Source organism: Macadamia integrifolia, chromosome 10 (assembly GCF_013358625.1).
Source record: "Macadamia integrifolia cultivar HAES 741 chromosome 10, SCU_Mint_v3, whole genome shotgun sequence".
Taxonomy (NCBI): Eukaryota; Viridiplantae; Streptophyta; class Magnoliopsida; order Proteales; family Proteaceae; genus Macadamia; species Macadamia integrifolia.
Window position 1 is genome coordinate 17438192 of NC_056566.1, and position 19029 is coordinate 17457220.

Sequence of the window (19029 nt, forward strand, 5' to 3'; positions counted from 1 at the left end):
GACAATGATGGCAACTACAATGGGGAGTCTGAGATTTAGACTCAGAGGAATCACTATCAAACTCAAGTTGAGCAGTATCTTGATCTGAGTTAGACTCGGAGTCTGGCTTAGGGTCAGAAGAGCTGTAGAGCAAAACTCTTTCAAGATTTTGCTTTTGAGAATCTTCAATTTCTAAAGCATTGATTCTAGCTTTAGTTCGACAGTTATTCTTATAATGTCCTACTTTTTCACATTTATAACAAACATGAGGTTTATTAGGAAAAGTGTTATGAGGACAAGTTTTTGAAAAACGTTTCTTGAAGAAGCGCTTAGGTTTAGTTTTATTATGCTTGGACTGGTATTTAGGCTTGGAAAACTTAGAGAATTTTCGATGGGTTTTCTTGGTACCTAAAGAACGAACCTTTTGAAACCCAAATTATTCACAGAAATCTCCAAGTTCTCAAAATCCAGCTTGTTTCTCTTTAGACAATTATTTCTTGAGTTTGAGGTCTGTGCAGAGTTTAAGACCTTCATTGCATATTTCAGCAGCTAATTTCCCATAGGTATATTGCTCGAAGGGAATAGTGCCATTATGCTTTGCTTTAAGTCTATACCGTACCTTTTGAGTAAATAAAGGAGGTAGACCAGAGATGAACTTTTTTTTCCATATGGAATTGTTACAGTCCTCTCTAGAAAAGACTTTAGCAAAAAAGACGTCTCTATATCATTTATAATGAGATAGTGTGGGACAATGAAGATTCATAAGTTATTCTCTTATTTGATCAATTAGAATTTCAGCTGGTCCAACAAAATGAAGAGTTATAGTGTAGACCAAAGTATTAACTGCATCTTTTTGGTCGACATAAACAATTCGCTAGGTAAAATTACTATCAGTTAATTGTTCAGTGAGTTACTATGGAATACGGGTCACAGCGTTGATAAGTTGTTGTCTAACTTCTTCAGACAGATAGAAATCCCACCAACCACGAAGTTGACCAGAAAATCCTGTCGCTATCATTTTAGCAACATCAGAATCAGATGAATGATTTAGTTTTGCGACTGTGGCATACATAAGCATCTGTTTCAAAAGATTGATGATTTGATATTCAAATAAACCATCAATATTCCACTCAAAAATTGTATTACCATCGATCAAAAATTAGCAGGTTCTCCTTCTACTTCAAACTGAAGGTTGACGGAGAAGGTCGAGGGTAATAATAGCTTGTCGAAGCGGTAGGCATAACTTTTCGAGCTTTCCTCATAACTTGATTAAGTTGAGGAAGAGACTCAGGAACTGCTGCCTGTTGAGGTAGCATAGACTGAAATTCTTTCTCTGCAAGTTCTATTTCAGAATCTGAAGGTTCGGCAAGAGAAAGAGTCAGGGCCTGGCTGTCTTCTAATTTCCCTTTAGAAACCTAGATCTTTTGGAGTCAGGTAACAATCTCATCAAGAATGTTAGACTCAGTTTTTTTTTATTTTCTTTTTTGAAATATTCAGGGTTGGAGGAGGTTTAAATAAGACAGACTGATTGCTTATTGATTGAGAAACAGATTCTGTTGGCTTACTTCTAGGTTGAGAAGCAGAAGTTGGCCAAACATACTCAATTTTAGCATGAGAAGTAGACGGAGTAGAGGTTTTCAATGAGTCTACTATTCTCTCAATACGATCAGTTTGGTTTTCAATAGACTAAAGACATAGATTAGTAAAGTTATTTTGTTCAACAACTTGACTAAGATGAAATTCAGTCAGAGGAGAAGATGTATGGCTTGAAGTTTTAAGAGGAACAACCATCTTGTTTTCACCTATTCTTAAGGCTTGAAAGGGAGGATGAATAGACTCAATTTCTGTTCGGTCTTTTGAGACATAAGTGGTTGTTACCTTCTTGATCTCACTAACCTGATGAGGGTTAGAGGATTTATTAAGAAGATAAAGTTTTAACCACTGGAAGAAGTGAAGGTTTATTTGATGAGTTTCCATGTGAGAAACTCATTTCTCATGAAGCTCTTTCCGCTCAAAATTAGAAGGATAATGTTCTTCAAAAAGCTTTCTCTTTCCTTCGTTCTTAGCGGATCTGTATTCCTGAAATAGGAATTTCTTATTAATTTGGAATTTGGGCTCTCTCGTGATATGAAGCATCATGATTCCTGAAGGGGTTTGCATATCAGATGGGGTTGGAGAGGAAGACCCAGTTTCCCTCTTAATAGGAGTAAAAAGAGGCTGGAATTGAGCCTGGGATTGTTCTCTTTGCAGAGGACCATAAATAGGTTGATTAACCTGGGAAGGTGTACGGTTGGTAACCTGAAGGTTTATGATTCTATCATAATTCTCATTTTGAATTATAGAAGTAGAAGTATGAGAAGGTGCTTGAAATAAAGGATATTCAGAAGAAGAAATTACAGAAGAGGTTAGTCTTTCTTGAATCATTGGATCTATAGTCGAAAGTAATTTCAACATCACCAGAAGGAAGCTGAGTGATGCATGATGGAGAAGTTCTCATGGGTGGCTAAGGTTGAGCCACAAAGGTTAAGGTCCAAGAGTCAGAAAGATTAACTTCTGACCATCTGATACATCGGGGCACAAAAACTTGAGATCTTTCAGAATTGGCCTCAAAACAGACAGTTGGACCATTTAGATCTATAACCTTAGCATTTGGGGCACAGGTGGTCATTGCCTTGTAATAGATACGATAAATTACAACAATATTCTACGTACCTGGGAGAATGTCGTATCCAAAAGTCCTTAAAGTAATGACAACACCATTTAGTATATTTGGATATGTGAGGGACATAGGTAGATTTGGTCTATTTTAAAAATAGACGGATCCTACACAGAGGCTGGTCTCAACAAGACCCATTAGAGATTCATTAAAACTATTCATTCTCGCATCTCTAATGACAGCAAAGACAACACTATTTAACCCTAGGAGAGTTAAGAGTTTCAAAGCGACCTGAACTAGGCCGATGTGGATAAACTTAAATCCACGCTCTCTATGCCTCTGAATCTGGGAGCTAGTCAAAAGTTGAATTTGCTCTTCATCAGAAGAAAGAGTATGTGTGCTTTCGCATGTCTTAATAACATAGTCACTATGAAATGCGAAAGTGTCTTTATAATATACCTCAGATTCAGGTACTTTGGAAATGGTATAATTATTTATAGCTACTTTAAGATTACGAAAAACCACTTCTTCGGGATTGTGGACTGAGTCTTGAGTCCTTCCGGATGTGCTAACCTCAGAAGATGAAAAACTCCTTAGCCTGATAGCTTCCCTCGCAGCTTAAATCCGACCTTCATGTGATCCTGATAGTAAATGATATCAGAACCAAGTTAAAACAGGTGTCAAAGTCGTAAGGACCATTAAGTTGGTAGTGTTTCACCTTTGGTCGTATAGACCTACACCCAAGTCGTGTCGACCTACACCCAAGTCGTACTCAACCGTGTTGCCACAGATAGGTGTTTGAAGGTGAAAAGGTATTGACAGTAAGCGGGATTGACAATAGGATATATTGACTCGAGACCCTTATTGACTCGAACCTCTATAGCATGGTTTCATACTTTAAAAAAAAAAAAAAAATCCAATAAAAGAACATATAGATTGATCTTCAAGCAAAGGTGACTTATGGATCTACACCTGTTGTAACCTTATGGAACAGAACACACCTGTCAAATTCTGAATTATTCTTGCATTGTGTGATCTACACCTATTGTAACCTTATGAAACAGGACAATCCTGTCAAACTCTGAACTTCTCTTGCTTGCATTGTCTGGAAAAAGGATGCGTCTGTAGCTTGAATGTTGTGGCTTACCAGTGTTATCATGTACAGACATACAATTCTAAACATGGAGGCCCTTGAATTTATAAAGCCAAACATGAGATCGTTTCCCTTCTACAGACTTAAAATTGAAAACAGAAAGGGGAGAGAGAGAGAGAGTGTGTGAAACAAGAAAGATCAACCAAGAGGAGGAGATCAAAATGAAAGTTTTCACTAATGATTGCATCATAGTAGTCTCTAGTCTTCGCAAAAAAACAGAGAAACTCAACCCTCCTCGGACTGGACTAAGATGGCAAAGCAACTGAATAGGAGAGAAACATGAGAGCTCCCTTTGTGGTTCCACACAGACAAAGGGACATTCCAATCTCCATCCTTAATATCTCAGAAAAGGAAAAAACTGCTAAATCCCATCTACTAATTACACTGGGACTGCCCTGCTATAATCTGCACTAGTCCCACCTTCTCCACTGGTCCCAGTTTCATCTTCATCATTCTCACCTGACATTTCCTCTAGTGATCTACCTTTTGATTCAGGTACTAAAAAGGTAAAAACCATGCCAAGGAAGTTAATCACACCCAGCACGATTAGTGAATTCTTGACTCCAATGCCTGGTGGGTACCCTGCATCTGTCTCCTTCGGGTCCTGGCTTTGTGCTGCGTACAGGAACCCAAATGCTCCAACAATTGCCCCTGCCTTCCCAGATGCTGCTGAGATACCATGGCATGTTGATCTGAGTCTGGCTGGGAAAATCTCTGCTGGTACGACGAATGTGGTAGCATTAGGCCCAAAATTTGCGAAGAAGAAGGTCAGGGAATACATGATCACGAACCCAATTCGGTTCTCTGACAACGTCCAGTGGTGATAGGGAATGGCCAGAGCAAACATGAAGACTGTCATGAAGAAGAAGCCCATCAATTGGATTGCGAACCGCCCAATGACATCGATCAAAGCTACAGTGAACCAGTACCCAGGGACAGTACTGCAGAGGGCAATAAGCGTTTGTGCCCTCGCAATTTTGTATACCTCTTCAAGTGCACTCATGGTGCTTGCACTTGGAATCCACCCAATAGCAGAGAAGATATCCTTCTGGAACAAATTTTGACTGTAAAAAGCAATGTCCAAGAAGAACCATGTGGTAGTGGTTCCAAGCAAGTGAAACCCATGGCGACGCAGAAACTCCTTAGAGAACAAACCAAAAGAGCTATCCCTCTCTGCCAAATCTTCAATCTTCTCCTGTTCAGCTTCAATTTCTACCTGCAGAACCCTTGCCATGTCTGATGCAGCTTGTTTAGCGTTCTTAGCAACAAGAGCAGTGTAACGAGCAGTCTCAGGCATTTTCATACGCCAGTAGTAAGTAAGCAGAGCTGGTAATGCACCAAACATCAAAATAATTCTCCACACAAAGTCAGCCTGAGGAACTGTTGAGGTAACATGGTCTTGTTCGTAAGATGGGGCAGGGTACCCGGCCTTGAAAGAAGCTGATACAATAATTGCAACCATCCCACCAGCTAGAATTCCAAATCCTTGCATTGCAAACACAGCAGCAATGAATGCACCACGAGTTTTCTTGTTGGCATACTCAGACATAATAGTTGCAGAGAGTGGGTAATCACCACCAATGCCAAAACCAAGCCAGAATCTGAAGAAACAGAGTGTGGCTATGACACCAGTTGCAGTATGGCCAAAGGATAGACCTGAAGCAATAGAGCAGATGACCATGAGCATGAGGGTCATACCATAGACACGCTTGCGACCCATCTTGTCACCCAACCAGCCAAAGAAGAGCTGGCCAGCAAGTGTGCCACAGAACGCAACACCATTGACAGCAGCTGCTACATTAGGGGGTAATGTTCCTGGCTTTGAGGAATTGGTGTCGGTGTAATATATCCGGCCAAGTAATTTGGTGACCAATGAGATGCAGAAGAGATCGTAAGCATCGGTAAAGAAACCCATGCCAGCAATCACGATTGCTGTGAAGTGGTACCATTGTGTCTTCGCTATATCAAGTGCATTAAGCACTTGCAATTTTTCCCTGGCCATGAGGGACTAATAAGACTCCGCTACCCAACTCAAGCACCTAGAAAGAAACCTGCAAGAGATGAACAAAAGAGAGATTAGACCATAAATTCAACCAGTTTGGTGGACATATTTACTCTTTTGTCAGGTATGCAAGTAATCACTTGGTCGAACCGAAGGGGTTAGCGTAATTGGCTTGGGGGGACACAATACTCTGCCTCAACAAGCGAGGCCTCATGATCAAACCGGACTGACCCGATACTGTATAAAGAGTATGTGACCCCATGACTAGTCAAGTCAAAAATTCGGATACCTGGGTAAAAAAAAAAAAAAAGTAATCAATTGATCGAGGTGACTCAGATGGCAACTCAACCAAGTTGGCTCATGTCAGGGTCTAAGTACATGAACTCGGTAGAGGCCTAGAAAGTCACAACTAGGATAGTGGGTTGATTCTTTGGAAGATGGCAAGTAGGATAAGTAATCCCCCTCTCACCCCAACACCACCCAACCCCCCCTTTTCCCTCTTTGGAGGCTTAGAACATAGTTTCTCAGACGTGACATGATTGACGAAGAGAGAAACGTTTCAGGGGTTCCAACCTCCAACTGATAACGGCCTCTGAGGGGAAAGTAGAATCCTTGATTCCCAAAAGTCAGAACAGGAAGACAAAATCGAAAGGCAAGATTGAAAAGCAACCAACAAGGAAGATGTAAGTCTGGAAAAGTAGAAGACAACTGCGCTATTGCAAGTGGGTAGTTGGGTACTAGGGTCCCATGAAGGTCACGGGATCCTCTCTGCTTCGAGGAAGAAGAGGGGTTTGAGAGGTGGGTAGTAGGGAGAGGTAAAGATATAAAATATCTTTCTTGCATCAAAAGGAGTTTGGAAAATGACCAGAGGGGGGCTCTGCTGATTGCGAGAGAGAGAGAGAGAGAGAGAGAGAGAGAGAGAGAGAGAGAGCCACAGGTAATTTTTGTAATTTTAACAAGAATAGAAAGATCAATTGGTTGAGTAGTATTAGTAGAACACAAAAAGAGAAAAAGAAAAGGGATGAAGAAGAAGAAAAGTGAAACCCAGCTCAGAATAGAAACAACGGAAAAATCCATGTTTAGTTAAGGAACATTGGGCTCCGCCAGCACAGGAAAAAGCAGAAGAAGCCAATAAGAAATGAGAGCAACCTTTACAAGGGCGAGAGAAAAAAGAAAACAGGGGATTTAGAATCTTTGGAAATCCATTACCCACTTGATAACAACCACATGCCCACTTTCCCATTGCTTTCCCCCATTTCCACGTGAATCCAACCAACATAGAACCACAGAATTGACCGAAATAATAATACTAATAATAATAACAAAAACACAGTAGCTCAAAGAATCGGTTAAGTTGAAGGAAACCAGAGAAAACAGATAAGATAATAAAATTTACCAAGAAAATAAAAGGGTAATAATGAATTAGTTGCAGTGATTGAGGAGGAGATGAGGAGGAAGGTAATGGGTCACTGTATGGTAACCGTGTGGAGCCATGGATTGAATAATTGAATAGCAAATTATTTTGGGAAGTGGACTCCATCAGGTGGTCAATTTTCAAGGGTAGAGACTTAAGAATCAAGATCTCTTTAATAGGAATGTTGACTCATTAATTCTGTTGCTCAATAACGATAAAATATCAATAAGCGGTCCAGTGAATAGCTGGGTTTGAGATAACTAGATCAGATCATAGGAATAAGATAAAGGAATTAAAAACTACAATATACTCAAAGGGATGAAACTTTCAATAAAAACCGCGATTCTGTCTTTTCTCATTTGCAGATTAAACCCGCAATGGCGATAAAACCAGAAATTGAAAAAAAACGAATTTCGGATAAGAACCCAGAAAGGAAACCGATTCACTGAGTCTGATAACTCTTATTCCGTCCCAAAGAGAGAGAGATAGTGCTTGATTATGAAAAATAAATGAGTAAACTGAAATGGTGAAAGTTTAACAAAAAGAAAAACGAAACGAAAAGAGCAAACGTACCTTGGGAAGGTAACTTTGTTGTTCAGAAGCTTGGAAGCTCAGCTAGAACAGTGACCTGTAAGTAGAAGCTTTTATTTGAAATCAGTAGTCCCAGAGAGTCTTAAACAGAGGAAAGTTTAGAGAGAGAGAGAGAGAGAGATGAATTTGTAACTCAGGAGGGGAGAAGTTAGGATGGAGGGATATCGGGAGTGTGTGTTCCGTATTTAACCTCCTCCCCCATAAATTGGACCCTTCCCGTGAGCATCCATCCTTGACTAGAATATGCCTACCCCAGTTCCTTACTTCCTTCCCTACCTCCAAAGGCCAAAACAACAACGTATCGCTCTCTCTCTCTCTCTCTAACCTACAGTCAATGGTCTGGCTCTACCATCCTTGTCCCTTCCCTAGTCGTCGTTTTCCCACTAGTTTTAAGCGATAGGGAAATAGAGAAGACACCATCGCAGGTGCGGTGTTGAGTTTTCTACGGAAATTATTAATTTCTCCTCTTATTTTTCAAACGGATAAGCTATTTTATTCCAATCTGACGGCCTAATCATAGAAAAGTGGCATGCATTTGATATCTAACTTCTGACTTGAGTTTCTTTGTACCTTCTCTCGACACCCAAACGCGGCAATGATGAAGTCATTATATATTTTTTTTTCCAGTTTCCAGTTCCCACCTTATATTCGTCTGCACATGTTTTATTCGCGTAAAGTTAAATCAAACCTTAAAAAGTTAATGAAAAATAATTTTTTTTTTTAATTATTTCTCATTTCAGGGTTTCAAAATAAGTTTTCCATTTCTATTGAGTCAAGGGGCAAAGAACGCAAACGACAACTATGTCGGCCTAAGGTCGACTTTGAATATTCTCTCTCTCTCTCTCTCTGGAAGAATGAGGAGGGACTTTGAATTTTGAGCCAATTCAGAGGATATCCATTCTCGTTTGACGAAATAGCTGAAATACAGAGTATTTGAATCATGGAATTAGGTATCAGTATCGATGCAGTATTTTTAGATTTATTTATTTTTAAATATTTTTTTTTACTATTTTATCTTTACAATGACACCGATAAATAATAGGCCAGGAGAGGAGAGGTCTGGTCTACCCCTGTTTTTGGTAGAAGATGACTGATTTATCAAAGATTCTATGTTCGTAGTTTTATGTGTTTTGAAAAATTACATGATTATTTTTTTTTTTTAATCTTTTTATAAAATTATCTATTTAAATTTTAAGTTAACAAAAAAATTTAAAATTAAATTTGAGTTTATAAGATTATTCACTCAAAATTTCAGTTAATATTCTATCAAAAAAAAAATTCGATTAATAAAAATACTCAAAATCAAGTTTGAATTTATAATATTATCCAAAATAGTGATTTTTCATCTTCCACCTATAATCAGATTTTTTTTTTATAACTAAAACTTTGAATAGATAATTTTGTAAATCTAAATTTAATTTTAAATATTTTTATTAACTTAGACTTTAATCTGATAATTTTATAATAGAAAATCTAATTTTACATATTTTTATTACCTGAAACTTTTAGTGTCTGTTTGGTATTGTTTCTGTTCCAGAAACGCCGTTTCGTATCAAAAACGAAAATTTCAGTTTCTGTGTCAAAATGTAATTTTTAAACAAAAAAATGGTGTTTCAAAATTTCAGATTGTTAACGGGAACGATATTTTTTTTTTTTTGTAAAATGGAACGAAACTAGGAATAGAGTTCCATCCAATCTCGTTTTTTCAGTTTTTTTTTTTCACTTTTTGTTCTAAAAAAACAGAAACTGACCATAAATACACCAAACAAACAGAAGATTCTATTTTTTTGTTCTAATAGAACAAAAAATTTCAAAAACATTTTTGAGAACAATACCAAACGGAGCCTTGTGTGATTAATTTTATAAAAAGAAATGTAAAAATAATCAATCATGTAATTTTCCCTCCTTTTAGAGTTGATCCCAATATATATATTTTTCTTCTAGGTCAAGCACAGCGATGGGGTGGGTTGGGTCGTGGGCCCCGTGGCTTCGTCATCGTGGATGTGAGATGTGGGACCCACTGGTTAGGACAACAGCGTGACATAAGAGAGAGTCAGAGAGGAGTTGGGAAATTGGACTATCGGCTACGAACGGCACGGCCAAGCGACCTTGTTAGTTAGGGCAAACGTGTTCCACCGTGGTAGTAGTTAAAGCTTTTGATGACCTCACAAGATGAGGAATTGACATAATTAATTAAGATTAAGACATTCATATACGTACATATACATGTGTGATGTGTACATTATGGAAATGGACTTAGCAAATCATTAACTATCCTTCCTCGGAAACTCAATCCAATTAGGCAATTACAAAATCATTAAAGAAGAACCAACTCAGTGTGTTTGACTCACAACATTTGAATTGAATATCCTAATCATAATAACCAACATTAACCAACATTAACGACAAATTAACATCAGTAACAACAACATCTTTTCCCAGATGCCTTCTTCTTCAGCTTATTTCCTCCCGAGTCCCATTCCCGATTCCTGACAAACACACAACTCCACTCAGTGAGTGACTCACTGCCTCAATGCATAATCCAAATAACAAAGATAGTAGGGGTGAAAAAGGTCGGATCGGGTCGGATTAGGTTTGGTGTCTTCTGCAATGGTTGAATTAATCTTGATTAACTTATTTTTATCCTTCATATCTTATATATTAAAAAATTATAAAAAAATAAATACCATTAAAAATCTTAAATTCTAATATAAAAATTCAAGATTAAATTTTGTATTCAGGTTGACAATCAACCAACCCAAGCTCACCCTCTCTCCAGTCAGAAAACTCATCCCAAATTTTATTCAGATTTAGGGCAGGCAGGGCGGATCCGACTTCTCAAGGCTAAACTTTAACCCCTAAAAAATACTATTAAGATGTAGAAACTTACCCATTAAATAAATGGTCTCAAAATGGTTAAACAGGAACTGTTCTATTGGTGTCATAACTCGTCTGTGCTACTGCGTCATTATCGTCGTTCTCACCGGAGATTTCCTCGAGTGACCTGCCTTTAGACTCCGGCACCAACAGCGTAAACAACATCCCAAAGAAGTTAACCACACCAAGCATGAAGAGGGCGTTCCTAACTCCAATACCAGCTGGGTACCCAGCGTCTGCCAACGCCTTGTCCTTGTTCTGCGCCGCGTAAAGGAACCCAAAAGCCCCCACTATGGCTCCTGCCTTCCCTGCCGCCGCCGATATCCCATGACAAGTCGACCTTAGCCTAGCTGGGAATATCTCCGCCGGTACCACGAATGTCGTCGCATTTGGCCCAAAATTTGCGAAGAAGAAGGTGAAGGCGTACAATACCACGAACCCAAGATGGTTATGATGATGCCAATGGTCGTAGGGAATGGCCAATGCGAACATAAACAGTGTCATCATGAAGAACCCCATCAATTGGATCCAAAATCTCCCTATGATGTCGATGAACCCCACCGTGAACCAATATCCAGGAACAGTACTGCAAAGTGCTATCAGCGTCTGTGCCCTCGCGATCTTGAACACTTCTTCTAGAGCATTCATCGTCTTTGCAGAAGGAATCCACCCAATATCTGAGAAAATGTCCTTCTGGAAAAGATTTTGACTGTAAAAAGCAATATCCAATAAAAACCATGTGCTGGTTGTTCCCAACAGGTGAAGCCCATGTCGACGAGCAAATTCCCAGGAGAAAAGACCAAATGAGTTGGAGGGCTCTATCGCCATCCTCTCCAACTTCTCTTGTTCTGATTCCAATTCCATGTCCAAAACCCTCCCCATATCTGCGGCTGCCTGTTTCGCGTTCTTGGCGATGAGGGCCGTGTAACGAGCGGTTTCCGGCATCTTCATACGCCAATAGTAAGTAAGCGCTGCGGGTATCCCTCCAAACATCAGAATGATACGCCACACGTAGTCGGCCTGAGCGACGGTCGAGGCCCCTGCATTGTCTTGGTAAGCAGGGGCGGGATACTTGCTCTTGAATGCGGATGAGACGATGAGGCCAACGATCCCACCAGCTAAAATCCCAAAACCTTGCATAGCGAAAACAGCAGCGATGAAAGCGCCACGGGTTTTTTTGTTGGCGTACTCGGACATGATCGTTGCGGAGAGAGGGTAATCACCACCGATACCGAAACCCAACCAAAATCGGAAGAAACAGAGTGTCGCCATTACCCCCTTTGCCTGGTGACCGAAGGAGAGTCCCGAAGCGACAGAGCAGCCGACCATGAGCATAAGCGTCAGACCATAGACACGCTTACGCCCCATCTTGTCACCCAACCAACCGAAGAAGAGCTGCCCAGCTAAAGTGCCGCAAAGGGCAACGCCGTTGACGGCGTCGGCGACATTGGGGGGCAGGGTTCCCGGCTTTTCTGCTCCTTCATGTGTGTAATAGATACGACCGAGTAGTTTCGTCACCAATGAAATGCAGAACAAGTCATACGCATCTGTGAAGAACCCCATTCCCGCAATCACAATTGCAGTGAAGTGGTAGAGTTGAGTCTTGGCAACATCAAGTGCGTTAAGCACTTGTAACTGTTCCCTAGCCATGGCTATCTGCTTCTGAGTTCGATTCCTCTACTATTACCCGTCTGTGTTGAATCACTTAATCGAATGATTCTTCTTGCAACAATGTTTCTGGGTACATATAACACTGCATAAGCAAAAAACACATGGAAGAAGACATTAGCTTATCAACTGTGAGAGAATATCAAACCGGATATCCATCCGGTCCACTCATTGATGAGGGGAAAAGATCAAGAATCTTCCTGGGTCAAGTGCCCTAGGACTTGGACTTGTAATAGGGTTTTTTTTTTTTTTTTTTTTTTAATTGCTTAGGATGTAGACTTCTCAGTCCTCACCGGAAGGGTTGAAGAAGAGTGACCACCACCACCTGGGGGAGGTGCGATCTGTGCAAAATGAACTAAAGTCTCTCTGTATACTTGCACAGTTTATAATGAAATAATAATATCTTAATTTTGGGTTCCCAAGGAGGGTAGTTGGATCGGCTGTGTTTGGTAGCCAAGGGAAAAGAAAAAGAAAAAAAAAATTGAAAAGTTATACTTTTTCTTGGATTTAAGAATTTCTTTTCGTGTTTGGTATGCCTACGATGCCTTGATTCAAGTGAAGAAGTTTTTAAATTTTAAAATTCTTATTGAAAATTATAAAGTTTTTTTTTTCTTTAAAAAAAAAATGTCTTAAAAAATACAAGAAAACATGACAAAAAAAAAAAAAAAAAAATGAAAAGAAAGTGACATTAGGTTAAATAAATTTTTAATCATTACCCAATCTCATTTACTTAAAATTTTGGAGAAAGTTTTAATTGATGTTCACCACACCATCCTTTGAGTTCACAAAACTTATAAGGTTAGATCCAACTCCTCTCCATAGAGAACATGGACCAGAGAGTGATCTTAGGGCTAGGAGGACTCAAGCACGTATCCCTAGGTCACCCCAGACCTAGGATCACTCTTTGTCCTTGGGTTTTATGAAGAGGAATCTTATCTTATAGGGTTTTAGTATGTTTTCCAATATCCTCCCATTACCTCTCGCATGCATATGAAGCCCTACAGTCAAGGGATTACCTTTCAATGTGACTCAAGGAAAATTGTCTCAAAATAGTTTTTTTTTCTTTTTAATTATTATCTAATTAGATTTTTAGGTATAATGTTTATAGGAAAAAGTATCACTGAGTTGTCGATGGACGGTACACAAACACCACTCACTCTCTCTCACTCTCTCCTCATATGAAATGACCTATCTACCTCCTATTTACTATTTACAAAACCATTACATCCTTCATTTGCTTAGCTTTCTTGCAAACTGATTACCCTTCAATGTGACTCAAGGAAAATTGTCTTAAAATATTTTTTTTTTCTTTTTAATTATTATCTAATTAGATTTTTAGGTATAATGTTTATAGGAAAAAGCATCACTGAGTTGTCGATGAACGGTGCACAAACACCACTTACTATCTCTCACTCTCTCCTCATATGAAATGACCTATCTACCTCTTATTTACTATTTACAAAACCATTACATCCTTCATTTGCTTAGCTTTCTTGCAAACCCTTCATCAGCTGTTCAATGATTCCTTGCCCAAGTAGCTTTCTTCTTCCTTAGTTTAACTAAAAGAATCAAAAGAAACACTAATTTTCCTAAGGAAAACAGTGAGGCCTTTGTGTACAATCAAGGTTTCATATATATATATATATATATATATAAAGACTTGTTTAGAATTAAATCATAGTGAAGTTGATCCAGTTGTACAATAAAGCACGTAAAATTCATCATCATTTAGAAAGTCTATAATGTCACACAAACTTTGAGGGTGCATTACGGATACATCAAATGGTATATGATTGAATTAGCCTTGCAAACCTGATACCTAATCAATTTAGATCATAACTATTTAGACCCATTCATTGAAATTTAAAATTATACATAACAAAAGTCACACTATGGATGGTCCGATAATGATAATGATAATGATAATGATAATGATAATAATAATAATAATAATAATAGTAATAGTAATCCATTGTGTACTTCCCCTCTTCATGCGCTGAAGATGCTCTCACATGCTTTCTCATTAGCCTTGCATGTAGGTGTTACATGCTATAGATTGAACGCCATGATTCTTCTACCCTTATTATTATTATGAGCCTAGGGGACCTCAAACCCTACTCTATCTATTTATTACATGAGAATTTCTATCTTTGATCTTCGACTATGACCTTAGAATAGCATATTAAAGAAAAAAATCGGAAAATGAACACTTCTATTCTCCAATGAACTTTCTTTTATTGAAAAAAAAATTATATTGAAAACAGAATAAAATCGAGGTCAAAGAATTTAGCTACTCAGCCCAAGTCCTCTCTATTCTATTTTGATGTTTTTTTTTGGCTCGGCCGGGTGCCTAGCGACCCTGGTTCTAGGTATTGGATCGATTATATTGGTCATATCGTATTGATATAGATTGTAATAAGACAAATATGCCATGTGGCTTGAAAAAGCATTACCATCTGTGTCTCAAGAAATTGGGAGGCTACTTCTTTGGTGCTTCCGCCTGCCGCTTTCCGCCAAACTGCCGAAATACGTGAAAGTCTTTCTGAGTTAGGTCCACCGTCCACGTCAACTAATAAAAATAAAAGGAAGTGGAGTTATTTCATTCATAATGGGCCAGAAAATGGGCCCCCTCCCTCTCTATCGGCTCATCTCCTCAAGTCAACTTGCCAAAGGCCCAAGTCAATGATGTGCAACAGTTCCCTAAAGACAAAACAAACTTCTGCCATGGTCCCAGTTCTCTTAGATCAGACTTCGCAATTATATAAGCTTCTGTATGATCATCAGAGGGGCAAAAGCCAATCAAACGGCAAATCATTGGCCACATATAACATGTTATAAATGACCGGTTCAAGTACGTAAAATCGAATCAAATAGGCTGACACAATACCCATTCCAATCTAGCTCCTCTCCAATTATTGGGCCACTTAGACACTTGACTGATCATCTTATTGTACGGGTGAGCATCCAACGCCTGTCCCATTCCCTTACCATTATATGAGTGAAGAGGGGTATATTTAGAAGCAAAAAGGACAAATGTTGGCTGCTCACCCTGATCATACGTGTTGCAGGTCCAATCTCTGTGTCCTTCTATCTGTAATTGGATAGGATCTTTTTCCTCCCTTATTCTATCATTTCCTTGTCTTTCTTGTAATTGGATATCCCTCTTTTGGGTTTGATCATTTGACTATTCTTTTCTTTCTTTGGTTTCAATTCATTTCAGCCATGCATAGATCATTATCTTGACCATTTAAATATCAATCCAATGGTAAGGTATAAGGGTAAAATGGACAAGAAAACAATTATTTTTCTAAACAGAAGTATCATATACAACATCTATCTTAGTCGATACAGAAGATCCAGATTATTCGTTTCAAATAGATTTGCCCTGATTTTATTTAAAATTTAATTTTACTATTTTACCCTTGGTCTATGCCGATCCATCGATACAAGATCGGTCAAATCACCGATTCCTAGATCCATTGATCCATGGTTTCGGGTCTTAAACCATTGATCCATTGTACAAATTGCTTAATTGATAATGATGGGTAAGGAAAGGAAAGGAAAATAAAAGGTTTATATTCCCAAAAATTAATGAAGTCTATCATCTAGATTGTTGCTTCGTAGTGATGAAATTTGATCATCTAGATTTCTGCCCTATCTTTCCATCCATCTTTGACTGCTAAATTTATAGGAAACTAGTTGCCAAAGAATAGAAATAGAAATTAATATAAATGGAGCTCTGAGTATGATATACTACCGGCGGACATTCAGATATTGATAAGCTTTAACAGATATTTTTTTAATATTTAATTTTTAATTTTTTTTGAAGTCTAAACTCTCAACAGTATGGATTTCATTTGGTCTTTTGGAAAATTAAAAGAAGAGAAGTAAAATTTTCAAATCTAATTAAAGTTTATGTGATTAATCCACATTATATCATAGAGGGTTAGATATTAAATAATTAAAATTTCAAAATCAACTCTTCGAAGTAGCAAATACAAGGTTTATCTATGAATAAAGTTTGATAATCAGCATTAACCTATACCTAAAATGTCAAGTTTCCAAACAATGGTTTGAAAGGTTGTTAAAAGGTCCAAATGTTGGGATCATATATGTTTTGTGGATTTGGCGATTTATAATCGTATCAGAGATGGTATGGACCAATATTGATTCTTGAGCAATTCCATATCAGTGGATCAGTACAGACCAAAGATTTAAAAAAAAAAACCATAAAATATATCAATCCAATTTTCAGAAGAAAAAACAAGGGTCATTCTAAATCGATTCTGGGTGGTCAGGAATTCAGAATCGTTATTAAATCAGTATCAACCAAGACCGATCTCAATCCTAATGCCGATTTCTAAACCATGCATGCAAATAACTAAATCTGAAATGTGATCTTATGTCAATTATACTCTATCTATTATCCATGTGAAAAAGAAAAATATATAAAGCTGCCCAAAAACAGAAGATAGCTAAACGCCTTCTTCACATGAAGGGACTGAGGTTTAGAGATTTATGAATATAATATCTTAATTTATTTATTTAAATAAATACTGACCATGATGTGAAGAAAATCTTTTTATAATAATAATAATAATAATAATAATTAATAATAATAATAATAATAATATTTTTCTCATTTTATAATTCAATTTTTGAATATGAAAAGGAGTTAAACACAATTTAGAAATTAGAGGACAGAGAAGCAAACTTCACCGGGATGGTGGACTTCCAAATTATAAAAGCTGGCATCTTTAAAGTTGTTGCAGAGTTTACAATTCTTCTTCTTGCAAGAGAACATGCGGAGCATATGCTCTCTATATTTTCTATTTTTAAAGTCAAGATTATCCCAAGACAACAGCCAAGTTCACTTAAAACAAGATTATCCTTTTACAAAAAAAAATAAAAAATAAAAATAAATAAATAAATAGCATCAAGTGAGACATTAAGAAACCTAATTGGGGCGCATATTCACATAATCCCCAATTTGCCTTAGCCATCTAGTAACCCACGAATGGATCTATTAGGAGAAGACTAACCCAAAGCTTTTGATTAAAAATTTAATTAAAAAAAATTATGCACGTTGACATTGGCTGTAAATAATTTCAAATTCAATATATTACTACGTTGCTTATCTTTTATTGAAAACTTATTTAATTAGTGATGGAGATCATCATCCATTGGGCTAAGGATAAACAGGTATTCAAATCCCTAGATTATATTAATCAGTTGTGAATTGTCTTGGATTGCCACCTTAATAAACACGGTTCTAAAGCCGCAATTTGGATTGCTGATTTATACGCCAGCAGCGCATTATCTTAATCCACCATTAGTTAACTTTAAAAAGGAACATTAAGTCCCTAATAATGCTATTTTTCAAGCTAACCCAAATTGAATTATCACCTCTGCTATAATGAATGAAGGAAAAGGGAGATGAGGGTGACAGATTGGCAAGAACAAATATGTTTTTCCATCTCTTCTTGGATATGTGAAAAATAATGGGTTTACCATAAAAAATATAATATTAAGCTCTTAACAATGCTGTCTTTCTCTCTTTAAACAATTTATATTAAGATTACTAAATCCCGTCCTATGGCCAGCGGGAGCATCAACCACGTAGGTGTAGGGCAGTCTTTTGCGTGGTCGACACCCTCGTTTACCTTCCCATTTGTCAAAATTGATGCAAGAGACATAGAGACGGGCATAGTTCTTTCTAGGGGTGCAAGGTTGGCCCCTTGGCCCGAACCTGCCTTTGGCCTACCTTGATCCCGAATAATTATTGATCCAAAAATTTTGGTCCTGAGGGCCAACTTGACCCTGGAATTTCTGATCCATAGTCAAGGTCTGGGTGAGTAAAAGTTGATGTCTTTGACCCGCCCTGAACCTGACCTTGATTTTTTACCCTGGCTTTTGGCCTGACCTGGCCCTGGTTTTCACCCACGACGTTGACTTTGGATTTTTAATTTTCTTAAGATGTTCTCATGGTTTTAAGTATCTCCGATACCGATACGATACCCTCCGATACGTATCTTAAATTTAGTCGGCCGATACGATACATTGAATTTTTTAAATCATTTCATATCGATATATATCCTACAATACATACCGATATGCATCAATACACCACTAATACACATCGATACGATACGACATGCCTCGATACTACTCTATGAAAAATATAAAATTGAGGTAAAATGTATGTTTCCGTATGTATTGGTACGTATCGGTGAGTATCGATATATATATCGTTACGTATCGGTGAGTATCAATACGTATCGGCGCTACGGTCATATAATGGCCAACATGGGTAATTTTTCAGAAAAAAAAAAAGATTTTTTGAAGGGTTTTTGTTCCAAAGTTGCTGTCAGGCATATTTCTCTCTAACTAAAGTGGAAATCAAGGTTGGGAACAAGGATTTTACATTTATGGGACAACTACAAACCTTGAATTCTTAGTACGATACCCTTAATTTAGTGTTTATGCATAATACATGTTATCAATAGTTTTTTTTAACAAATTCTTTATGCAAAAGTGTTTAAAAAAATGTTTCCTATCCATTTATGTGTGTATCTTTAGCGTATCTTAGGGTCCGTTTGATAACGTAACCAGAAACGTGTTTCCGTGATTTTCTGTTCACAGAAACACAGAAACAGCATAAATACCGTTTGGTAAACGTGTTGTGTTCT

General features: G+C 37.8%; 2 protein-coding genes across 3 annotated transcripts; both read right to left on the minus strand.

Moving 5' to 3' along the window:
* Positions 1–3940: 3940 nt before the first annotated feature.
* Positions 3941–8026, minus strand: LOC122091891 (inorganic phosphate transporter 1-4-like). Of its 2 annotated transcripts, none has more exons than XM_042662126.1 (2): positions 7778–8026; positions 3941–5839 (listed from the first exon to the last, which is right to left on the minus strand). In XM_042662126.1, the coding sequence occupies exon 2, from the start codon at positions 5788–5790 to the stop codon at positions 4168–4170; it is 1623 nt and encodes a 540-aa protein (XP_042518060.1). In that variant the 5' UTR covers positions 5791–5839; positions 7778–8026; the 3' UTR covers positions 3941–4167. The 2 variants fall into 2 exon arrangements, with proteins under 2 accessions (XP_042518060.1, XP_042518061.1); XM_042662127.1 differs by lacking the exon at positions 7778–8026 and adding an exon at positions 6364–6657.
* A 1949-nt stretch (positions 8027–9975) lies between these two features.
* On the minus strand, positions 9976–12670 carry LOC122091889 (inorganic phosphate transporter 1-4-like). Its single transcript, XM_042662121.1, has 2 exons — positions 10686–12670; positions 9976–10284 (listed from the first exon to the last, which is right to left on the minus strand). Exon 1 carries the CDS (start codon positions 12320–12322, stop codon positions 10712–10714), a length of 1611 nt encoding a protein of 536 aa, XP_042518055.1. The 5' UTR covers positions 12323–12670; the 3' UTR covers positions 9976–10284; positions 10686–10711.
* Positions 12671–19029: the final 6359 nt, after the last annotated feature.